Genomic DNA, 26,376 nt, shown 5'->3' with positions numbered 1-26,376 from the left:
CAGTGAAGGAAGTTGAAGAAAAATTTGGAAACTAAATGGAAGTTCAAGGCGAAGAAAGGAACCTTTAAGGTTTGCCAAAGAAACTGCAGTTTTCTCGTATACGGCAACCGACACTGAAGGTAGATTGAGAGGAATGGGTGTTGTAGTGAAAAGACGTTAAAAGATGTACACGAACAAATATAAAACAATAGTAATGGAGTGTGTTCGAATTACATAAGCCTATACTGAGCGGACTGAAAGAGGGAATGAGACACTAAAACTTCTGGCCGGGTTTTGATATTTTTGGAGAAAAATAATTGTCGTTCTATTTCAGACCCTCTAGTTGGAAACAGGTCTGACCTTGGCTGCACTGTCGGTTCCGAGATGTGGGATTAGTGCTAATGATATTTTCGTAGCGACGACGGTAACTAAAGCTAATACAGGGTGTTTCAAAAATGACCGGTATATTTGAAACGGCAATAAAAACTAAACGAGCAGCGATAGAAATACACCGTTTGTTGCAATATGCTTGGGACAACAGTACATTTTCAGGCAGACAAACTTTCGAAATTACAGTAGTTACAATTTTCAACAACAGATGGCGCTGCGGTCTGGGAAACTCTATAGTACGATATTTTCCACATATCCACCATGCGTAGCAATAATATGGCGTAGTCTCTGAATGAAATTACCCGAAACCTTTGACAACGTGTCTGGCGGAATGGCTTCACATGCAGATGAGATGTACTGCTTCAGCTGTTCAATTGTTTCTGGATTCTGGCGGTACACCTGGTCTTTCAAGTGTCCTCACAGAAAGAAATCACAGGGGTTCATGTCTGGCGAATAGGGAGCCCAATCCACGCCGCCTCCTGTATGTTTCGGATAGCCCAAAGCAATCACACGATCATCGAAATATTCATTCAGGAAATTAAAGACGTCGGCCGTGCGATGTGGCCGGGCACCATCTTGCATAAACCACGAGGTGTTCGCAGTGTCGTCTAAGGCAGTTTGTACCGCCACAAATTCACGAAGAATGTCCAGATAGCGTGATGCAGTAATCGTTTCGGATCTGAAAAATGGGCCAATGATTCCTTTGGAAGAAATGGCGGCCCAGACCAGTACTTTTTGAGGATGCAGGGACGATGGGACTGCAACATGGGGCTTTTCGGTTCCCCATATGCGCCAGTTCTGTTTATTGACGAAGCCGTCCAGGTAAAAATAGGCTTTGTCAGTAAACCAAATGCTGCCCACATGCATATCGCCGTCATCAATCCTGTGCACTATATCGTTAGCGAATGTCTCTCGTACAGCAATGGTAGCGGCGCTGAGGGGTTGCCGCGTTTGAATTTTGTATGGATAGAGGTCTAAACTCTGGCGCATGAGACGATACGTGGACGTTGGCGTCATTTGGACCGCAGCTGCAACACGGCGAACGGAAACCCGAGGCCGCTGTTGGATCACCTGCTGCACTAGCTGCGCGTTGCCCTCTGTGGTTGCCGTACGCGGTCGCTCTACCTTTCCAGCACGTTCATCCGTCACGTTCCCAGTCCGTTGAAATTTTTCAAACAGATCCTTTATTGTATCGCTTTTCGGTCCTTTGGTTACATTAAACCTCCGTTGAAAACTTCGTCTTGTTGCAACAACACTGTGTTGTAGGCGGTGGAATTCCCACACCCGAAAAATCCTCTGTTCTAAGGAATAAACAATGTTGTCTACAGCACACTTGCACGTTGTGACCAGTACACGCTTACAGCAGAAAGGCGACGTACAGAATGGCGCACCCACAGACTGCGTTGTCTTCTATATCTTTCACATCACTTGCAGCGCCATCTGTTGTTGAAAATTGTAACTACTGTAATTTCGAAAGTTTGTCTGCCTGAAAATGTAGTGTTGTCCCAAGCATATTGCAACAAACGGTGTATTTCTATCGCTGCTCGTTTAGGTTTTATTGCCGTTTCAAATATACCGGTCATTTTTGAAACACCCTGTATATCCATCGAGAAGGCCAGGAGAATTTTTGTGGTAGAAAGAGCAGATAAGCAGTTCTTAGCATCCCACTCAGACACTGAATGGACATCATTTGGTTCCAATATTATGGATTAAGAGAAATTAAGGGCAAAGCTTAAACATATCACAAATCGCACTCTGGAGCGGTTTGTGCCGAGTAAAAGGGTTAACTTGAAAAAGACGCAACGTGGTTTTAATAGCAAAATTTGGAAAGTGCCGAGGAAAGAGAAATTGTTGCACTCTCGGTTCAAAAAAGAACGTAGAAATGTCGACAATCAGGAGTCAGTAGAAATTCGTGCTGCCTGTAAAAAGATTGATTCGCGAAGTCTGCAACAGCTTCCATCGGCATACGTAAGGGAAGATTTTGCCGAGAACCGAAGAAAAATCTAGTCATACGTAAAATCACTAGACTGGTCGACGTCTGTTATTCCGTCACTCACAGACCTGCCTGGCGTGGCAATAAGGCAGAGCGAAAGGATAGCAGAAGTGTTGAATTTCGTGTTTAAAAAATCATTCACGCAAGAGCATCGTACGGATCGTTTGGCCGTCGCACAGACTCAAGCACGCAGGACGTAGAAATAGCCCTTCCTGGCGCTGAGAATCAGATGAAAGAGTTCGAAACAAATGAGTCGCCTGGTCCAAATGGAGTCCGAATTCGGCTTTATTGAGAGTAAGCTTCGGCGTTGGTCCCTTACTTAGCTTGCATTTACTGCAAATTTCACGCACAATGCAGAACTCCAAGCGACGGGAAAAAAGCGAAATTCCCTTGAGACAGATAAACTCCTGTCCACAAATCAATTCGGATTTAGAAAGCCTCGCACTTGTGAAATTCAGCTTGCCTTTTTTTCGCATGATCTCCTGCGAAACAGGAATGAAGAGGGAATGACGAAATTCATGTTCCTAGATTTCCGGAAAGTGTTTCACACAGATGCGTGAGCAGCTCGCTGCCTTCTTAAGTAGCAGAACCAAGTACGTTGTCCTGCACAAAGCGTGTTAATTGGTGGCGAGGTCGGGTTAAAGGAGAACAGTCTAGCAACTGGATATTTTCTGCAGCCAGAAAATCTGATATGACCACGCTTCTTCTCTATGTAAGTAAACGTTCTGACGGGTAGCGTGGGCATCAGTTTTTGAAACTTACTGTTGACCTGTCGGCACGAGAAAGTGTCATGACTTTAGAAGGATACATGATGACTTAGACTGTGCTTATATTTAGTGCGATAAATGGCTGCTTGTTCTAACTGTAGAAAAATATAAGTTAATGCAGATGAGTGCTACAAAAAACCCGTAATTTTCGATTACCGTATTAGTGGTATGATGTGTAAAGCAGTCACGTCGATTAAGTATCTAAGTGTAACGTTGCAAAGTCAGTGGTAGGGAATATGAGTGGTCGACTTTGAGTTATTGGGAGAATTCTAAGAAAGAGTAACTCTTGTGTAAAGTACACCGCGTACAGAACACTTGTGCGATCCGCTCTTGAGTGATAATCGAGTGTTTGAGATTCCAACCAGGTCGGGTTAAAGGAAAACAGTCTAGCAATTCAGAAATTTTCTACTAGATTTGTTACCAGTCGTTTCGATCAACACGCGAGTATTACGGAAATGCTCAGTGAACTCGAATGGGAATTCCTGGAGAGATGGCGACGTTCTCTTCGGGAAGCACTGTTGAGAAAGTTTAGAGCATCAACATTTGCGTTCGACTGCAGAACGATTCTACTGCCACAAACGTTCATTTCGTGCAAAGACCGTGAAGACAAGATGAGTGTGTGTGTGTGTGTGTGTGTGTGTGTGTGTGTGTGTGTGTGTGTGTGTTGGGGCTTATGGGCGCTCAACGTCGAGGTCATCAGCGCCCTGACACACATTAAAGGGAGCGAATGTGGACAAGATAAGAGAAGAAAATAACTTATTGATACACAACCAACACGGATTCAGAAAATATCGTTCTTGTGCAACACAGCCAGCTCTTTTTTCTCATGAAGTAATGAGTGCTTTCGACAAGGGATCTCAGATCGATTCCATATTCCTAGATTTCCAGATACCGTTCCTCACAAGCGACTATTAATCAAATTGCGTGCATATGAAGTATCGTCTCAGTTGTGTGACTGGATTCGTGATTTCCTCTCAGAGATGTCACAGTTCGTAGTGATAGACGGTAAATCATTGAGTAGAACAGAAGTGATATCTGGCGTTCCGCAAGGTAGTGTCATAGGCCCTCTGCAATTCCTGATTTACATAAATGATCTAGGTGATAATCTGAGCTGCCCCCTTAGATTGTTTGCAGATGCTGCTGTAATTTACCGTCATTTAAAATCATCAGACGATCAATTTCAATTACAAAATGATCTACAGAGAATTTCTGTATGGTGCGAACAGTGGCAATTGGCACTAAACAAAGAAAAGTGCGAGGTCATCCACATGGGTACTAAAAGAAATCCGATAAATTTTGGGTCTACGATAAATCGCACAAATCTAAGGGCTGTCAATTCAGCTAAATACCTAGGAATTACAATTACGAGCAACTAAAATTGGAAAGAACACATAGATAATATTCTGGGGAAGGCGAAACAAAGACTGTGCTTTGTTGGAAGGACTCTTAGAAGATGCGACAAACCCACTAAAGAGACAGCCTACATTACACTTGTCCGTCCTCTGCTGGAATACTGCTGCGCGGTGTGGGATCCTTACCAGGTAGGATTGACGGAGAACATAGAAAAAGTGCAAAGAAGGGCAGTTCGTTTCGTGCTATCGCGCAATAGTGGTGAGAGTGTCACTGATATGATACGCGAGTTGGGGTGACAGTCACTAAAACAAAGGCGGTTTTCTTTGCGGGGAGATCTATTTACGAAATTTCAATCACCAACTTTTTCTTACGAATACGAAAATATTTTGTTGACACCCACCAACGTAGGGACAAATGGTCATCATAATAAAATAAGAGAAATCAAAGTTAGAACGGGAAGATTTAGGTGTTCCTTTCTCCCACGAGCCATTCGAGAGTGGAATGGTAGAGAAGTAGTACGTAAATGGTTCGATGAACCCTCTGCCAGGCTCTTAAGTGTAAAATGCAGAGTAATCATGTAGACGTAGATGTAGGGCTCGCATGGAGGCGTATAGACTGTCGTTCATCCCTCGCTCCATTTGCGAGCGGATCGTGAAAGGAAATGGCTAGTCGTGGAACGAGGCACCCTCTGCCACGTACCGTATGTCTGCTTGCGGAGAACGTATATAGGTGTAGACAAACTGCAGTTCTATAAGCCTTCTGAAAAAGAGGAATATTTTAACATCTACTGCAAATTAAACTTACAGAACGCGTTTTATCAAAGTATTTATGTGCAGCGCAGATTTGTGCCGAAATGAAAAATGCTACAGAATAATGCTGAAGATTAGATTTGTAGATAAGATTACTAATGAAGACGTGTATAATCTAATCGAGGAGGAAAAAAATTTAGTGCATCTCGACTAAAGAACAGACTGATAGGGTAGGTGGAAAGAAGTAATTAATTTGGTAACGGAAGAAATTTGAGGAATATAAATAGTAAATGGATCCCAAGGTTTGACTACAATAAGACAGTTGAAGCGGATTTGGGTTGCAGTAGTTATGCAGGGATGAAGAAGTTTGCGCGGGATAGATTAGTGCGAAGAGTTGTATCAAACTAGTCTTCTGGTGAAGACCATGAAAACAATTCATATCAGTGTTTAACGAAATATTGGCAATAGAACTTGATTTTTGAATATAATTTACTTCCATAACTTAACCCTAATGAAATCCTTTTTTTTTCTGCTCTGAAGCCAACTTCATCCACTCCGCTCGCTGTCCCGGGAGTAGCTACACCGCAGGTTGGAAAGCGTTGCTCTTTGATATCCGACTCAAATAGCTCGAGTAAGACCTTTGCACATGTCATACCCCCAGTCCATCGACAGACATGCTGAGTAAATACACGTCATTTCGATCGTCGTGCGGTGTATCACCGACAGTGTAGCTGTCTACACGTGTATCAAACGGGTACGACACTGTAAGCGGAGTCTATCATACCGATGCTGATCGTATTACATGTACCGGTTACATACTTCCTCATCAGCCGTCTAATCGGCTCCTTCTTCACGGTGAGTACTTTTCGTACCACTAACTCATTGCCCCATTCCTGTTTCACTCGCGTATGGTACTTGTGAACAATGTTTGTCGGTAAGCTTGTCAACTATTGCACCCCATCTCTTTTACCTCCTTACTCGCAGTCGTTTTACTAGCAGGAGTGGTGGTAGCCCTCGGTAGCTCACGAGTATTAGCTCTATTCTCTCATCTCTTCTCGTCGTGGTCATTTCTCGATATTTATGTGGGAGAAATTACAGTGTTTCCCGACTATTCTCGAAAGTGCTGGAAATTTTAATAGTAAACCTGTCCGTGACGGACAATGCCTCTCTTGTAATGTCTACCACCGGAGGTTGTGAAGCATCTGTGTAACGCTCTCACGCCGACTAAGGGAGCCCGTGACGAAATACACCACTCTTCGTTGGGTTTTATCTATCTTTTCTGTCGTTTATACAAAGTAAGAATCGCTGATTGATGAAAAGCACTCAAAAACTGGTCGAACAAGCGCCTTGTAAACCACTTCCTTCGTGGATCAGTTACGAGGGTCGCTCCAAAAGAAATGCACACTATTTTGTAAAAATACAGTTTTCATTCTGCGTGTGTGAAAGTTTTACAATGTGTAGACACATCCTTCCCGTTTGTTTTCAAACTTTGTTCAACCTGTTCCCGTGACTGGTGCCGTCACAGCATGTCTTCAAGATGGCTGCTACACTTGACGTTCGTCAGAAGCAACTCGCTGCCATAGAATTCCTGTGCTGTGAAAACGAGACAGTGGGAAACATCCACAAGAGGTTGAAAAAGGTGTATGGAGATGCTGCTGTCGATCGCAGTACAGTTAGTCGGTGGACATGCGGGTTACGTGGTGAAAGCGGGCACGGCCATATTGAGGATTGTCCTCGCAGCGGCAGGCCTCGTACTGCACACACTCCAGACAATGTGCAGAGAGTTAACGAATTGGTGACTGCTGACAGACGCATCACCGTGAACGAGTTGTCACCTACGTTGTGATAGGCGAAGGAAGTTTTGCAGAATACTGAAAGTGTCGGCGTTAAAAAAGCTTTGTGCTAGGTGGGTTTCCAGGATGTTGACAGTGGCTCACAAAGAAACGAGAAAAACAGTATGCAGCGAACTGTTGGAACAGTACAAGAATGGTGGAGATGAATTACTTGGAAGAATTGTGACAGGTGATGAAACATGGCCCATCATTTTTCATCAGAGACGAAGAGGCAATCAATGGAGTGGCATCATGGAACTTCACCCAAGGGGGAAAAAAAAATTCAGAACCACACCTTCTGCTCGAAAAGTTATGGCTACGCTGTTTTTCGATTTCGACGGACTCCTGCTTGTGGACATCATGCCAAGTGGAACCACCATAAATTCTGATGCATATGTGACGACACTGAAGAAACCACAAGCTCGACTGAGTCGTGTTCGAACACATCGGCAAAAGCATGATGTTGTGCTGTTGCACGACAATACACGGCCACATGTCAGTCAAAAATCCATGGAAGCGATCACGAAACTCGGATGGACCTGGCTCCATGTGACTATCATCTCTTTGCGAAACTGAAAGACTCTCTTCGTGGAACAAGGTTTGAATATGATGACTCCTTTGTGCACGCTGCCAAACAGTGGCTCCAACAGGTTGGTCCAGAATTTTACCGTGAGGGTGTACAGGCGCTGGTTCCAAGATGGCGTAAGGCAGTTGAGAGGGATGGAAATTATTTGGAGAAATGAAAATATTGTTCCTAAAGGATGTATCTACACACTGTAAAACTTTTAGACATGTAGAATAGAAGATGGATTTAAAAAAAATAGTGTGCATTTCTTTTAGTGACCCTCGTACATTCCGCCACAGGGATCACACATTTATGGGGCAGCTGTTGTATACTGTACAATTAACCGTAGCAGTCTTCAAGTCGTCACTTTCTATTCTCTAAGCACAGTTCCAAAGAAACTGAGTCTGATCTTAGAATATTCTTCTACAACCTTTTAACGAATAACGAAATTTCACAAAACGTTTTAACGAAAATGATAACGGATTAATTTTTGCGGCCAATTTTCTTCAGTGTCATTATTGTTTTGGAGTGGTCCATTGCGTTCGTTGGACACACCGCCGATCAGGTGTATCCTGTGGAGTCTGTTCACTCTTCGACGTTATGTTTGATGAGGAATGGTAGACCTTTCTTTCTCAAGTGCTGAAACCAGACGACGGCAGCAAGACAGTGTTTGCTGTTGGGATCCTATTTTCTCTATTTTATACAGTGGAACACGGAACTTTTGTTCCACAGATAACAAATGGTGAAAGGTTTATTGTAGGCCAGAAGATGGAATTATATTATTCCGAAAGAGGAGGTAATGATGATGGACGCTTGGGTCTGCAACGTAGTCAACGTTATAGTTTATCCTAAAGGAGTTCCATTCCCTTCAGCTCAGGACTCTGGACAGGACAGTCCATTTCAGGGACGTTATTGTCCACAGATGCTGCATTGACAGGGTGCGCTGTAAAGCAAATACAAACGTTAATCATCTCCTAGATGTTCCTGTGTTGTACGCACTACATAATGCTGTAAACTGTTTTCCTATCCTCACGCATTAAGCATTCTCTTAAGTCCAATAAGGAACCACACTCTAACCACGAAAAACACTACCACCACAGCCGTACTTCACTGTTGCCAACATACGAGATATAAGTAACGTTCTATAGGCATTCGCCATACCCGAATGCTTCCATCTATTTGTGATTCGTACTTGCGCAATCCGTGAGTCGTCTATTGTCCTACAAAATTACGTCAAATATATGTCCGTCATTCGTATCAATAAATTTGTAAGAATTTTCAAAGTTGTAAAGTCATTTTTGCAACATCTTGTACTTATTTACGTCGAAAAGCGTTTCTGCTTTTGTATTAAAGGAATCTTCGCTGGATTTGATAGTTATTCGTTTGTCTGATGGCAGGAAACGCATATTTTAGCAGAACAAATGACCGACTAAACATCGACTGAAGACCCTTTTAATGCATTAGGAACTTCTGAAAGAAAGTTGCAGAAGTTGTTCCACGCTAAGACGTTTGCACAACAAGACTGGTGCATTTTCAAAGAAGTGTACAAGTTCCGAGTTTCCTGGTGGCACCGTACCGCAGCCCTGGCAATATAGACGTCCCTCCAGCAACGGAGAGAAACGGGGCAGCATACAAGCGCAGGGGAAGCGAGTTTTCCAGCAAATTCTGTCGGTCGGATGCAGACGTTTCTAGCATCGCGGGACTGTGTTTACGGTACGCATTACGTGCAACTGTTAATGAGGCGCTTAATATGGGTGCACGCTGGGATGCAAGCCGCGCTCCGCAGCTTAACCGGTTGAGCTACTGCGAAGTGCATTCGAGAGGATGCTCTAGATTTTCAGCGAGGTTTTCAACTAGAGCCGGTTCCAGTCGTCGCTTTAGAGCCACTCACATCAAACCGTCTTGCTCGAAGAGAATTCACCGCTCTTCGACAATACCTTCACTGCGCGATAACAAAGGTGAAGTCGCTGATGACAGTGCCACTAAAGCAAAGTTATTAAACACGATTTTCCGAAACTCCTTCACCAAAGAAGACGAAGAAAATATTCCTGAATTCCAATCAAGAACAACTGCCAAGATGAGAAACATAGAAGTAGATATCCTCGGTGTAACAAAGCAGCTTAAATCACTTAATAAAGGCAAGGCCTCCGGTTCAGACTGTATACCAGTCAGGTTCCTCTCAGAGTATGCTGATACAGTAGCTCCATATTTATAGCAATAATATACAACCACTCGCTCACAGAAGGATCCGTACCTCAAGACTGGAAAATTGCTCTAGTCACACCAATACCCAAAAAGAGAAGTAGGAGTAATCTGCTAAATTACAGGCCTATATCAGTAACGTCGATTTGCATTAGGGTTTTGGAACATACACTGTATTCGAACATTATGAAGTACCCCGAATAAAACGATTTATTGACACATAGGCAGCACGGATTCAGAAAATATCGTTCTTGTGAAACACAACTAGCTCTTTATACACATGAAGTAATAAGTGCTATCAGCAGGGGATGTCAAATTCATTCCATATTTTTAGATTTCCAGATGGCTTTCGACACCGTTCCTCACAAGCGTCTTCTAACCAAACTGCGTGCCTACGGAGTATCGCCTCAGTTGTGCCACTGGATTCGTGATTTCCTGTCAGAAAGGTCACAGTTTGTCGTAATAGACGGAACGTCATCGAGTAAAACAGAAATAATATCTGGCGTTCCCCAAGGAAGTGATATAGGCCCTCCATTGTTCCTGATCTATATTAACGACATAGGAGACAATCTGAATAGCCGTCTTAGATTGTTTGCAGATGATGCTGTCAGTTACCGTCTTGCAAAGTCATCAGATGATCAAAACGACTTGCAAAATGATTTAGATAAGATATCTGTATGGTGCGAAAAGTGGCAATTGACCCTGAACAAAGAAAAGTGTGAAGTTATTTACATGAGTACTAAAAGAAATCAGCTAAGCTTCGATTACGCGATAAGTCACACAAATCCGAAGGCTGTAAATTCGACTAAATACTTAGGGACTACAATTACAAATAATCTAAATTGGAACGACCACATAGATAATATTGTGGGTAAAGCAAAGCAAAGACTGCGATTCATTGGCAGAACACTTAAGAGCTGTAACAGGTCTACTAAAGAGACTGCTTACACCACGCTTGTCGGCCCTATTCTGGAGTACTGCTGTGCGATGTGGAATCCGCATCAGGTGGGATTGACGGATAACATCGAAAAAGTTCAAAGACGAGCAGCTCGCTCTGTATTATCGCGAAATAGGGGAGATTGCGTCACAGACATGATATGTGAACTGGAGTCGCAATTATTAAAACAAAGGGGTTTTTCGTTGCGACGCGATCTTCTCATGAAATTTCAATCACCAGTTTTCTCCTCCGATTGCGAAAACGTTATTTTTGCACCCACCTACATAGGGAGGAATGATCATCACGATAAAATAAGAGAAATCAGGGCTCGCACAGATTAATTAAAGTGCTCGTTTTTCCTGCGTGCCGTTCGAGTGTGGGACGGTAGAGAGACAGCCTGAAGGTGGTTGAATCAACCCTCTGCCAGGCACTTTATTGTGAATAGCAGAGTAATCACGTAGATGTAGATGTAGATGTAGATGAATGCACGGCACTGACCCGCCAATGCCTACCCTGTGGGGAGGACAGTAGTGTGCACCAACTGGATTTAGCCTCAGTCCAGGAGTGCCACAGGCTAGGGGTATTGTCCAACGATCTCCTCAAGTGGAGTATGTATGTGTGGTAGAACACTTGTGTATTGTCGTGAATACATTTCAGCTGTTGTGTTTATAGGCATTCGTGCCTTACGTTGCTCTTGAGTAGCGCCCCTATTTTACACTTACATCAGCAGCACATAGGCATTTGTTGCTAACATCGTATGCTCTCGACTAAGTGTAGCTAGAACTCCTGTAGACATAGTGTGCTGCGGTACAGATAACAGGTGCGTCATAGTGTGAAATTGACATAGCGTTGTTTCTGGAAACGAACCTCAAATTTAAAGTATCTGGGACAATATGATTCTTTCGGGGGAAAATTTCACACAGATTCTCCTTGAAATTAGGGCGGTTGACGGACCAAATACAATGTCACGTCCAGCCGAAGTGAAATGATATGAACAATGTGACCAAGACCGCATAGACGCAGATAATGCTAACTCGCCATATAGTTCATACCTTGGAGCACGCTATTTACATCTTTTCGGGAACCTGAAAGACAGTCCGGGGTTGGGGGCTGGGGTATGTGGGAAGAAATTGTCCAACGATGAGGCTGTTGACTCAGTGGTTCTGGAGTGACGCCATGACCAAGAAGCGGATTTCTATCGTCGAGAAACTGAACCACTAGTAGAACGTACCGGCTATTGTTTACAGAGACTTGGTAATTATGCTGAAAAATATTGTCACGTGTCTGTGTCACTCTGAAGTGAGCTTCAGCATTCAGTCAAATTTGTTCGGGCGGCTATGATTATATATAGCTTATATTCTTCGTAACAGGCGGAACCTCGTCTAAAACGTAAATAAATATTAGATTGTACCAAGAAATGATCGTTTAAATTTATTAAAGGAATGTTTGCACATCATGCCAACGTATACAGTGGGATGTAATCGGCTAACGAACAGTTTAGAAATAGCCTTCCACAAGTGGTAGTCATGGCGCCGTGAGTGGGCTATTTCCAGTGCAAGCCTCGCCAACTACGTGAAAGACTACTAAATACGTGACAGTTACGATTTTTGACAGACAGCTCTCTCCAGCTGCAATGGTGGTCCAGCTAAAGTCCCGGAAAAAATTCTGGGGGTTGTGGCACCTGTCTGGAAGAGCTGGAACAGATTCCATGTGGTATGTGCCTTAATTACAAGTTTCTATACGTTTACAAAAGAGTGTGTTGTTCGTGTGATAACGTGATTGATATAGCTGGCAAATCTGTATACTCATCTGAATAATATCAGCTAAAAACTGCCACCTTTGGCAATTGGAATTGTTTGTTCATCCGGGTTTTGTGAGCGTTTATATGAGAAATTGTTCATTCGACCCACTACATCATTGCTGCTGAAGCAGTTATTACAAACAATGACAAATCTGGACGACAGGACAGAACCACCAATGAAGTGTCTACTGCCGTCACCACTCTCGTTGATGAATAGGCCCCTGTCTCCACCTCCCTTAATCACCACCCAGGACCTGCTGATACGCACGAGAATTATCTGGATGTAGTTGTGAAATACTGTGATATAATATATCCTGGGCTCTGACTCTCTGCTCCCGACGAGACAGGGGAAGCACCAGTATCAGCCATGGCCAAAGTAAGAAAATTCTGGACGTGGTCGATCCTCCTGATGTCGTTCGCTGGACAGATCCACCTCACGAGATCACAACAGGTATCTTTCTTACCGACCTGAAGCAGTAGATTTCCCTGTTCACTTCCCTATCTTTTATATGTATGTGTTCTCTTACAAAAACCATTCATTTATTTTTAAGATTTTTATCCTAAAGTTTATTTTTCTGAAATCTTGTAGGTTTAAATCGACAATTTACAGCAAGCAGAATGTGTAGATGTATGTAGATTCCAGTGAAGGCACTGCAACAATGTGACACCCCCCCATAAATTTGGACAACCTGGTCTAGGGCAGCAACAACGATCTGATGATACTACTGGGATCACAGTAATCTTTTATTAATGATCGGTATCGACTTCAGTTAAAAATCCTCATCAGAATATGAGCACTGTAAGACCAATAGTATAGCAACAGAAAGTTTCGTGAGTGTGGTGTCAGAGCAGAGTATAATGATGCAGCGATGTAGTATTTACCCATCTAACTGCTGCTGGCGGCTCCTCGGATGTGAACGCGGCAACACGATCGTAAACTGCGGACTGATGCCTTTCGCGGGCATGTGCTGTACCGAGTGGGCTGCCCAAGCGACGATCCGAAGGCTATTGCTAAACTATGTCTCTGCGGTAACCTCTCTTCGAGGAGTTCTAGTCCTGTAAGTTCCGCAGGAGAGCTTGTGTGAAGTTTGGAAGGTAGAAAATGAGGTACAGGTGTAAGTAAAGCTGTTAGGACGGGCCACGAATCGTGCCTGAATAGCTTAGTCGGTAGAGCAACTTCCCACGAAAGGCGAAGGTCCCGAGTTCGGGCCTGTCACGAGGTATGGGAATCGTACGGTGCGCAGCGGCGGCTCGCGCGCGAGGTTACTCACTGGGCGTGGGCTCGTCCTGGACGACGAGCGAGGAGATGTCCCTGGTGAGGCCGCCGACGCTGCGCGCCTGGCACATGTAGGCGCCGGTGTCCGCGTAGGCGATGTGGCGCGTGCGCAGCTCGGTGCCGTTGCCCACCAGGTCGTACTTGCGCGGCCACTGGCGCGCGCGCAGCGGCTCGTCGTTCTTCAGCCACTCCACCTGCGGACGTCCCACCCACTCAATGCCGGCCGTCTGCCGAGCGGGCGCTGCACGGCGCTAAGAGGATTTTTGTCTGCCAGGGCAGTTGAACGGGGACGAAAGACTCCAGAAGGAGAAATGTTCAGGAGGTTGGGTGAACAGTATAATGGCTCGCTACTGGGGCACGGTTCGAGGCAAAAACACATGTTCTTGTCTTACCGTCCAAATGAATACTACGCTTTTCTTAAAAAAAATTAATACCTCAACTTTCATTTCTATAACCAAGACGAAGAGGAGCGCCGAAGCTTAAGGATGAAATTCTCGTCAGGAACAGGGTGCAGAGTACCGAGGCGTAAAACGAATATTTCTCTAAAAGAGATGGCTGGAAAACATATTTCGTAAATACGGGGGTGGATCAAAAAATAATGCACGTGTGCCATAAATGATTTAATACTCAACATGCACTCTAAGACGGAAGTCTGTATTAACGCTTTAAATATTCTCGCTTTAAACAAAGCCTTCTTCACACAGCAAGATAAAATCACTTAATTTGTTTTCTTATAATGAGCTCTCAAATCTTTCTATAACTGCAAATAGGAACACTCATTGCTTTCTGCAAGCTTAATCTGTCGTCCAGTGTTCGGAAAAAATAAAGCAACAGAGTCATCGACTTTCCTGATTCGTCAGGTTTTAAGTCGATAATATTTTATTTTCTGTTCGTAGCAAGAGGACATTAAATAAAATCACTTTAAAGTAAAGGCAAAATTTATCATAAAAGTATATAACCGAATAAATGTAGAATTCCGTAAATCAATCAAGATGAGGAAATCAAACGTGACATCAATAGTCAGTCGTGATAAAACACGTATGTATTCAATGAATCATGATTAGAGTAAATTAATTAGGTAGGGATATAGACACCAATGGGGCTTGTGAACAGTTACCTACAAAGGCGAATAACGTATTTTTCTTTGCCTTTATGGAGGTATTACCATACAGTCTGGGTATTATATTGCTCCAGGTACTATAAATGAAATGGATAACATCTGATTTTTTGTGTTACAAATTTATTTCGTGTAAACTATTTCGGTACCTTACAGTGAGGTAACAAAAGTCATTGCTTAGCGATATGCATTTATAAAGATGCCGTTGGTATCCCGTACACAAGGTACAAAAGGGCAGTCCATTGGTCGAGCTGTCATTTTACGCCGGCCGGAGTGGCCGAACGGTTCTAGGCGCTTCAATCTGGAACCGTGTGACCGCTACGGTCGCAGGTTTGAATCCTGCCTCGGGCATGGATGTGTGTAATGTCCTCAGGTTGGTTAGGTTTAAGTAGTTCTAAGTTCTAGGGGACTGATGACCTCCGCAGTTAAGTTCCATAGTGCTCAGAGCCATTTGAACCATTAGAAGTGTAGTAAATCTACAGACAAACAAATGATTACTATTTCAGCAAAATTGACAGATTTATTCAAGAGAAAGAGCTTCACAAATTGAGCAAGTCAGTAACGCGTTGGTCCGCCTCAGGCCCTTTGCAAGCAGTTATTCGGCTAGGCATTAATTGATAGAGTTGTTCGATATCTTCCCGAGGGATATCGTGCCGAATTCCGTCGAAATGGCGCATTGGACAGTCAGACCTCCGAGATGGTTGGAAGGCCCTGTCCGTAGGGCTACAAACGTTATCTGTTGGAAAGAGATCCGGTGACTTTACTGGCCAAGGTAAGGTTTGTCGAAAACGAAAACAAGCAGTAGAAGCTGTTGCCACTTGTGGGAGCTCATTAACTTGCTGAAATGTAGGGTCAGGATCGCTTCCCATGAAGGGCGACAGAACGGGGCGTAGAAAATCGTCGACGTACCGCTATGTTGTAATGCTGTCGTGGATGACAGCCGAAGAGGAACTGCTGTGAAAAGAAATGGCGCCCCAAATCGTCGCTCCTCGCTATCGGCCGTATGGCACGCGACAGTCAGGTCAGTATCCAGTCGACGTCCGGGGCGTGTCCAGACACTTATTGGACCTCGAATCACATTGACTGGAGAAGAATTGACTTCAGTGATGAGTCCCACTTCGAACTGAGCCCCGATTACAAGCGAGGAGGTGCCTAGAGGTGCCCCAGCAGGCGGTGGGATACCGACCTGACTGTCACTCGAAATGCGGCCAGACAGGAGAATCGGTCTGGGGTGCCATTTCTTTTCCCGACAGGATCCCTTTGATTGTCATCCACGCCACCCTTGCCGTACAACGGCTCGTCCATGATATTCTACGCACCTTTTTGTTGCTCTTCATGGAAAGCCATCATGGGATTTCATTTCAGCAAGCTTATGCCTCCCCACACTCGGCGTGAGTTTCTACTGCCTGTCTTTGTACTTTTCACACCATACTTGGGCAGCAAGGTCGTTGGGCCACTCCCCAACTGAGAACGTTTCGAGCATTGAGGGCAGGTCCTTCCAACTAGCTCACGATTTTGACGATGTAACACGCCAGTTGAACAGAATTTTACATGATATCCCTCAGCAGGACATGCAACACCGCTGTCAATCTATGTGAAGCCGAATTACTGCTTGCGTGAGGGCCAGAGGTGGAACGCGTTATATGTGAAGCTCTTCAATAAACCATCCATTTTTTCTGAAAGTGTAGTTACTTTGTTTGTCTGTAGATCTACATAACAGCTACGGATTTGCGTCCCGTTCCGTAAATTCCTTCGTGATGCATCGTTTTATTGTGTTGTAGTGTATAACAGCAGAATTAGTGCAGATCATACCCTGAATTCTGAACAACACAACCGTTCAACATTGTCAGCATGCGTTTGTATACATTTGCATCATCGTCGAACCCAGGCAACAAAACCAGTTTGTAAAAATTCAGCGTTTTGCTCCTTGATCCATGGTTTTAAAGCTCTTTTAGCCTCATCCATAAACAAAATATATTGAGATGGTGTAATGGACATCAGCAATGTGAGGCGTTGGGTGAGGAAGCTGGTAGTGGAAAAAATGACGCTGCAGATAGACCGTGCGGCCACCGTTCAATTACGTGTATCAATGATGCCAATCGAGGACGCGCTGAAGAGGTGATTCGCGGAGACAGGCGCGTTACAGATGACAGTCACCACCTTTAAAATCATTAAGAGAAAAATGGTTCAAGAAGCCAATCCGTGACTTTTTCAAACTTATTTTGATGCCTGGGTTCAGCGATGGCACAAATGTGTACAAATGCATGACGACTACGTTGAACGTCGTTGTTGTGTGGAGGAGACTTCAGTTTATGACCTGTACTAATTTGACAGGTATAAATTCTTTATTAAAATTTTATGACACAGGAGACATTATTTTTTGATCCACTCTCGTGTTAATTACTGAGTAATGAATATGCGACAAGAGTCTAGGTATCGGTTCGTTACTATCTCAGAGATTTAGTTACTCGCATTTTTTCCTCATAGCACAGAGTTCCTGCCCGATTCGGATAAGGTCGGTAGTGTTCAAATTCTTCCAAGCCTTTGCCTTCAGCGGAATCGGAGAAACGGAAACATTTCGTTACTGGCCTTTCTGCTTCCCACACGTTCGTGCTGACTCGCTAGTTATCGTAGCCTTCTTATTATCAGTGACACGTAGTACCGACTACGTTTAAGTCACTCACCACCATCTTCCCTCGCATGCATGTCGTGTCCGACTCAGGTGGAGTCTGCTATTCGTAATCCTCCAATTCCTTTTACACACGCTACAGTTTCCACCGTACTACAAATTGCCGCCTTTAGATAGCCCACAACGTTAGGGGGCGGGGGTGTTGAACGGGGCTGCGGCCTTCTGCTGTCCGTCGACCGCACTCCGCCTCGCCTTGTCGCTCCAGAGGAGGACAGCCAGGTGGGAGAACTGCCGTGTGTGTGGTAACGGCCTACCAGAAGTAGCAGCGCCGCGATTCAGTTTCGAATAATTTTGACGCAACATAGTTCTACTCTTGCAAGTTCATCAGTAGAGCCACGGTGTGTGTTCATCAGACAGCAGAAGAGAAAAATCGGTACGGGAAAATATCCCACTCAAACGGCTATACACACAACTTGATAGGTTGGCAAAAAAGTATTTATGTCTAATGACTACATCTTGAATGATGTTCAGTAAAGTATGAAGTGAGGAATACTTCTGTTTCTTGACAATACTGAATAAATATAATACAAAATTTAGTCTTTATTTTTACAGCCCTAGATCCACATAACCTACTTTTCAGTGTAGAAAACAAAGAAGAATCGTTAGTGTTTATTGTCTTGGTGATGACGAGGTCATCGGAGACGAAGTACGTTAGATAGGGCAAATCGCCCACTTTCTTTCCATAGGCATCCGCGTGGCCTTTGTGGTAAGCAGTATAGGGAATACACGGGAAGCCTAAATGTGGTGTCCTACCGACTGCAAACCCAAGATCTTAATCACCGCACCACCTCTTTCAGTCCCATACGCAGAACAGGATTATGAACGCTGACTGGAAACAACAAAACCATCGGTAGCTGCAATATTCAGTGCTGGATAAAGCCCTCTGTAGACATTCCTATGCATTATAGTCTTCAGTAATAAACAGCCAAGCTGATCCTGCACATTGTCTTATGTCATCCATTCACCTCCCATTAGGTCTTTACCCTATACGTTCAAAATAAATGGAATCCCAATATTACAGTATTGGGAGACAAGTGGAAAACCCATATTGCTTCTAGTAGGCAATGTAAATCGGCTGCCATAATAGCGCTTTTAACATGGGGTTGAACGGCTACAGCAAAGAAAAGTAAGATGGCCAATGGGAATGACACAAACCACTCATGCGCCAGGGGAATATTCGGTGGCCGTCGTGTCATCGAACTTTTGTTTACGTATTCTTCTTGTTTTGCTTCTTTTCCCCATCTTGTACTTCACCCTCCCTCTTCCCTTTCCTGGTCGCCTTACTTGATATTTTTCGTCTGTTAGAAAACTGCACATCCTCGGGAATGGTGCCCAGGCTACTAGCCCACCGCACGACCGCTACGGTCGCAGGTTCGAATCCTGCCTCGGGCATGGATGTGTGTGATGTCCTTAGGTTAGTTAGGTTTAAGTAGTTCTAAGTTCTAGGGGACTTATGACCACAGCAGTTGAGTCCCATAGTGCTCAGAGCCATTTGAGCCATTACTAGCCCTCGCTGGCGTGTATCAACACTACTAGCGCTGTAGCACTGTTGTCAGTTACTCGTTGACTAAACAGTTGAACCACGCTCTGTATCCACATACTCCTCTCATCATTGGATAACTCCAGTCCTACCCTCGTTTGCTATTAGCAGCCAGTACTGTTGTGGCGTGGTAGACAATACGCGGAGCGTCGAATGCCGCGGACACCATTGGCCACCTCGTACAATAACAACCCAGCTGCTTTGATTATGAAGAAGTAATTCTTGTTTTGCCACGTACTCATGACGAATTTCCATCCAGAATTGTAGTTTATGATGCAGTTCTTGTATTTAATTATGGGAAGGTGGGGGAGATGAAGGTATTAGACAGAATGGGTTTGAAGGTAGAAAATTTCATTCAAGACTTCCTGGGAAAAATAGATTTTCATTGCCTTTCTGCAGCCGGAAAGGCAGTTGAAAACCTGGTAAAGAAAAGAAGGCAGAATACAAGATACCAGATGAGAAGCCTTGAGGGAACAGCGGGCGCTGAGTAGATTTCCGGGACCTTTCAAAGAGGTGACATAATAAAAAACGTTACATTTAACTTAGTACTGCATTTCCTGAAAATTATATTTTTTAAAGTTTATATACCTTTTTCTTAGAATCTGTGAAGCCTAGAATCATGAATTTTTTTACACTTATTTCTATAAACCCAATAAATGTTATCCCAAGTGTAAACTTTGAAATTATGATTGCAAGCTGAGTGAGATATCGAGCAAAGTACTTGGATTTTTGTAGGAATTTTATATTATACTTACAGAATTATAATTGAAAATTATTAAAATTTTCCTGTTCGACGTATTCAAGAAACTTCATGAGAGTAACTTACTACATGTAAGGAAAACAAACAGAGAAATTTTTGTAGAAATATTTGAACAGTTTCTGGTAAAAATGTCTATATGTTACTTTTGAAAATAAATTTTTTGAGTTCTCTAAGGACGTTTAATACGTATATAGAATACAAGAAACTAAACTGGAAATGAGCTAGTTTCATGCAAAGCATGGGACAAAATTTCATACTGTTTCTTCAGAATTGTGGATTTGGATCTTTTAAATAGTATGTATTTTTAATGGAAGTCCCTCATTAAGGGAGTTACAATATCTCATTTTTCTCCTGTTTATAGTCTTATACCCTTTCGCCTGAAAAAGAGACCCAACTATGAAGTTAGAGATTGTAGCAGTGTGGAGCGGCAGATAGAAGAGCCTATTTCGTAGCGACCCTAGGACACCAGCACGTATCTGAGAAAAGTCTGTGCGAAATGCCAGACATTTCACAGGCAGACAAGTCCGCTACGAGATCGTTGAAATACTCGAATCGCATTCAAGACGACAGATGTTCAAATGCCCGTGCGGACGTTCTCATTTAGGTTGTCCGTAACTTTCATAAATCGCCTGAGGCAGATGCCTTTGAATAATACACGTCTCATCTCGAGCTCAAACTGCATCTCTAATGACCTAGATGTCAACTGCTGATTAATCTTCAATATAGGTTCCTTTTACTCCATAAATAGCAGACATACGAGCCTTTCACATAACGGCAACTGAGGGAAAGGAATTCCTTCACTAACCAGAAATAGAAAGCACGCCGCAGGACAGTAATAATTTTTCCCTACCGCGCTTTCCACGTCAATAGGCATGAATTTTTGAAGAAATTTTGGAAGTCGTAGAGTGTGTGAAATGTATGGGTTACTGAGATATGTGCTCTTCGACTTTATACGTCTTTCATATATTGAAGTGTGTTCTGAGTCTTACAAGAAGCATTTCGCAATTTAGCAACTACTACAAGGCCTTTAAGCCACTGCGTAATTCGTAGTAATGGACGCTTCTGCGCAGTTACAGCATGTGTTGGTGTTGCTCTTACCTTAGGGAAAGGCTCTCCCACGACGTGGCAGAACATGGACGCCTGCTCACCAGGACGTCTGTACTGTATCTTCGGCATCACCTTCACTTCCGGTATTGCTGAAAACGAAAAAGAAGGTCCAAAAGTGATAGAATGCCACTTTCTTATCTAATGGACAAGTGCCATTAATGAAGACAGTTATGTAGTATATTGCGAGGGCAGAAACTTGCAGTAACACTCTAAACAATCTTGTGTGCTTTGTGAGCGAGCAATATTGTCATCCAGTTGAGACAATGTCGAAGTGAGGTCTTGGAACTAAGCAAGCTTGCTGTACGTTATTAGAGAATAACAAAATTTCCTTTGAAGTACTTACAGAATAGAATATAAGGCTCCAAGTCACTGCTGAGAACAACGCAGATAGTCGATGAGACACGATTTTCGGCTGCCACCGTCCTTCACTTACGTCCACTTTCTTATGATAATGCTAATTATTATCTCTGACTTGGTATAACATCGTATAGTGCAGTGAATTATCAACATTTCTTGTGATCTTACCATTTACATTCAATTATTATTGTTATTAACGTTGTTATTATTATTATTGCACTGCTTAACCGATGTAAAAACAATCTACGGCCCCTTCACCCACCAGCCCTTACTGCTTCATTACCTAATGCAGGAGTGATCTTATGTAAGGACGGCATAAGTGTCTGAATATTCGATATTCCGCTGACTTCAGCAGATAAGCTGTTCTAATTGCTGCTGTTCCTGCATATGCCTGATGACGATCCAAATCATACACTACAACGTTATCTGTTTAGAGGCATGCTGATTATTACAGACATACAAGGATGGTCTTTTTCCTGAGAAGGAAACAGTTAAAATCACTGTAGATATTTACGGCCTCTCGTCGGGATGTGTATGGAGTACGAAACCAAAGTCTTGACAAGTGGTGGCCAGAAGAGATATATTATTTGTAGGTTCAACCCAATACTCTGAGTAATTTCTTAAAAATGTGTAGGGGTTCAAACAGCGGAAGTTTACACTACTAAGCTTGTCAACAGTATCGAAGGTGCATCAGAACTCTACGGCTATTCGGGGATACCTTCTGACTATTTTGGTATCAGGGATCCATGGTCACCGGCGACTCGTTACAGAGCTTTTGCATTTCGTTTTGTTTCTTGCTACAGTTAGCTTTATGTCTGTATAGTACTGTAAACAGTGCTCAGCAGTGATAATGTCGACGGTGTGATTATGGATGGGTTTTGGTTGTAGATCAGGTTGATATGCACCTCGTTATGGCATTCAGTGGGGGGGGGGGGGGGCTGGGAGCATAGAGAGCGGTGGGGGTGGGGGGGGAGGGGAGGGACGCACAGCGTCGCTAAGCTCAGCTGCTCCCATAGCGACGGCAGCTACATCACAGGACTTTTGTGCCTGTATGAGAATTGTTGTATTACTCTGTCTTGTGTGGCCCATGTTTTGGCTGTTGCATATTGCAGGCTTCTTCGCTGTTATGATGGTATTTTCACAGGAACAAGGGTGATTTCAGTAACAAACTGAATAAATCACAATTACATTACTACTCTGTTACGAGCTGCTTGGAGCATGGGTCCCTTGTAGCAAAATATACAGAAGATATCCTCGAACAGCCTCTGAAAGTTTGTCAGTGGTGTTCTGATTCGCTCTGTACGAACACCAACATTAGTTTCCGAAAGACTAAATTTAAGCCTACATTTAGCTTACATACTAGAGGTTAGAACAGTGTCCATTACTATCAGCAAGAATTTATTTTGGCTAATGACTGCCGGTTTCGGTAGCAAGAAACATCATCAGGCTATCCTATTTTGAAAAAATCTGAGTACGTAGTTCTTCAAGAAATATTTACAAAATATTTTTCTCTGTGATAGCTAACTCATGGTATAAAGTGCCATCCTAAAATATTGTTATCTTCTAAACCATCAAGTGCAGTTGTCAAGCTCGCTTACTCAAGTAGTCATGTCATTCACTAAAAGTACTACCGAATGCAGTGAATTCTACAGGCGCAAGTTGCGGTCTCAAATGATATAACTGCCGCTAAGCACAGAGTTCTTTTTTATTTCGCAAAAAAATAGTCAGAATGCAATAGATATCTAAAAATGAAAGTTGCATGAAACTATGGAATGTAAGAATGTAACTAACAAGACATAAAAAATGAAACAGTCAGGCGGAACTGTAGTGAATCAATAAAGACAGAATTATATATACAAACTGCTATGTTTTCATCCAGCGTTTGTATACGATGCTTTCCGCTACAAAACATCGCTCAGACCATTTTAAGGCATAAAAGAAGCCTCTGCACATAAGAGGCACTTTTATCATCACTGGCCGTACTTGCTTCTATTTAAAGGATAGCATTGACATGTACTTTTAGTATATGACACACTTGCTTGGGTAAGTGAAGGTGACAACTGCGAACCATATGTAAGAGGCTGCCTATATGTATTTTAAGGTTTCACTTGACACCATACTTCAGCTACCATACAGAAAAATATTTAGCAAATGTTTTTATTATAGCGATGCTCTGTTGATAGCTCCTATATTGTAGTCAGAAGTGTTTTTAAAATACCTATGTCGTCTGGCCTCTCTAATCGCCCAAAATCAGCAAAAATCACTTCACGATTTAGCCATCTGAGCATAGTCAGATACAATAATAAGCTAAAATATGTAGGTGTCACTTCAAACAGAGCGCTGAAAACCATAGACACTTTTCCAACATAGCTAAGAAGGTGCAAAGACGAGTGAACGTGTGAACCTGGTGAGGAACTGGTAAGTAGAACATGCGGAGCAAATGTATCGCTTCACTACGGAGCATCCCCTGCGTCGCTATACTCTGCAACAGAATATAGCGCACCAGTTTCACTCTGCAGAGCTCATGCGAAGAAACCTGACGTTCATTTGACAAAGGCTATGATAACTATCAGTGAATCAGTAAAATCTACGCCCGCATGTTGGTTACCAGTACTATCAAAGATCTGTCCAACTCTTCTTCGTCGAAAGGTGTCTCTTTACAACCTCTGTAGCAAATTCCTAAAAATAACTCACACCCTCTTCACGAATATCTACTTTAGCTGGCTAACAAACGCCATAAATTTCTGAATACCAGCATATGAAGAAGATGTCGAAATGATCTCCACTGAGTGCAATTGAGATGCTGAATGGAAACGTCAGTGGTAAGTCACTAAACTCGCGAACATCGACCTTACTGGCATCACAAATGTTCAATTTCCAGTCTTTTATCATTCTGGAGACGTTTGTATACAGCTTAATAGAATATGAGTGCCCTAATAGGCGTTTTACTGGAGATACAAAGAGCCTACATGAAGCATCAGCCGAGATGCCCAGCTAGATTGAGTGTTCCGACATTAGTGTGTAATATGGGCTGTTGATTGTTTATATACAGTACTGGCCATTAAAATTGCTAAACAAAGAAGAAATGCAGATCATAAACGGGTATTCATTGGACAAATATATTATACTAGAACTGACATGTGATTACATTTTCACGCAATTTGGCTGCACAGATCCTGAGAAATCAGTACCCAGAACAACCATCTCTGGCCGTAATAACGGCCTTAATATGCCTGGGCATTGAGTCAAACAGAGCTTGGATGGCGTGTACAGGTACAGCTGCCCAAGCAGCTTGAACACGATACCACACTTCATCACGAGTAGTGACTGACGTATTGTGACGAGCCAGTTGCTCAGCCACCATTGACCAGACGTTTTCATTTGGTGAGAGATCTGGAGAATGTGCTGGCCAGGACAGCAGTCGAACATTTTCTGTATCCAGAAAGGCCCGTACAGGACCTGCAACATGTGGTCGTGCATTATCCTGCTGAAATGTAGGGCTTCGCAGGGATCGAATGAAGGGTAGAGTCACGGGTCCTAATACATCTGAAATTTAACGACCACTGTTAAAAGTGCCATCAATGCGAACAAGAGGTGACCGAGACGTGTAACCAATGGCACCCCATACCATCACGCCGCGTGATACGCCAGTATGGCGATGACAAATAGACGCTTCCAATGTGCGTTCACCGCGATGTCGCCAAACACGGATGCGGCCATCATGATGCTGTAAACTGAACCTGGATTCATCCGCGTTGGGATCCAGCACGGCGTTCCGTATTACCCTCCTGAATCCACCGATTCCATATTCTGCTAACAGTCATTGGATCTCGACCAACGCGAGCAACAATGTCACGATACGATTAACCGCAATCGCGATAGCCAACAATCCTACCTTTATCAAATTGGGAAACGTGATGGTACGCATTTCTCCTCCTTACACGAGGCATCACAACAACGTTTCACCAGGTATCGCCGGACAACTGCTTTTTGTGTATGAGAAATCGGTTGTAAACTTTCCTCATGTCAGCACGTTGTAGGTGTCGCCACCGGTGCCAAACTTGTATGAATGCCTTGAAAAGCTAATCATTTGCATATCACAGCATCTTCTTCCTGTCGATTAAATTTCGCGTCTGTAGCACGTCATCTTCGTGGTGTAGCAATTTTAATGGCCAGTAGTGTATGTAGGCCGTTCAGTAAGTAATGCAACACTTTTTTCTCTGCCAATTTCAGTTGAAAAAATGCGTAATTTGTTTTGGGACATCGTGGAATGTCCCCGCTTCAGCTCCTATATTTCCATGAAGTTCCAATAGTTGGTGGCGCTATACGTTGCCTTCAAAATGGCTTCTGTAACTGTAGTGCGTTCCAAGGGAAGAGCTGTCATTGAGCTTCTTTTGGCGAAAAACCAAAGCATCGCTGATAGTCATATTCACTTGCATAATGTCTACGGAGACCCGGTAGTGAACAAAAGCACGGCAAGTTGTTGAGCGAGGCGTCTATCGAGATCAGAACAAGGTAGCCCAATCCTATACCATCTCCCGCCTACCGGTCAACCCCAGACGGTTATGCTACTCTCAGGAAATTGCAAAAATAACTTCAGCGTGTTTGTCGCCACAAAAATTCAAAGGAACTTCTCCTTTTCCATGAGAACGTAAGGCCTCGCACAAGGCTGCCCACGCGAGAGAAGCTCACAAATCTTCATTGGGCTGTTCTTTCCCATCCACCCTTTAGCCAAGACCTCACACCTTCCGACTTTCATCTGTTTGAGTCGATGAAGGATGGTGGGTAGGTTGTTGATGCAGCAAGACGTTGGCTCCCACCAGTAGAGTAGTACCATGGATGCACACAAGCCCTCCCAGTAAGGTGGCGTACGTGTGTCGTATTGATGGAGATTGCATTGAAACATAGTGTTTTGTAGTCATAATTACTATAATTATTAATAAAGTGTGATCCTTAACTCCT

At 43.4% G+C, this 26,376-nt stretch overlaps 1 protein-coding gene across 1 annotated transcript in view; it reads right to left on the bottom strand.

Moving 5' to 3' along the window:
• LOC124594591 (follistatin-related protein 5-like) overlaps positions 1 to 26,376 on the bottom strand; it is a 221,635-nt gene that overhangs the window by 67,253 nt on the left and 128,006 nt on the right. Inside the window, exons 8-9 of the mRNA XM_047132967.1 lie at positions 21,049 to 21,146; positions 13,840 to 14,038 (exon numbers count right to left, since the gene is read on the bottom strand). Of these exons, the coding sequence (XP_046988923.1) occupies positions 13,840 to 14,038; positions 21,049 to 21,146 (297 nt within the window). The remainder of the gene's footprint in view (positions 1 to 13,839; positions 14,039 to 21,048; positions 21,147 to 26,376) is intronic.

This window comes from Schistocerca americana, chromosome 1 (genome assembly GCF_021461395.2).
Source record: "Schistocerca americana isolate TAMUIC-IGC-003095 chromosome 1, iqSchAmer2.1, whole genome shotgun sequence".
Taxonomy (NCBI): domain Eukaryota; kingdom Metazoa; phylum Arthropoda; class Insecta; order Orthoptera; family Acrididae; genus Schistocerca; species Schistocerca americana.
Note: the sequence above shows the minus strand (reverse complement) of the source record. Positions and strands in the feature narration are given on the sequence as shown.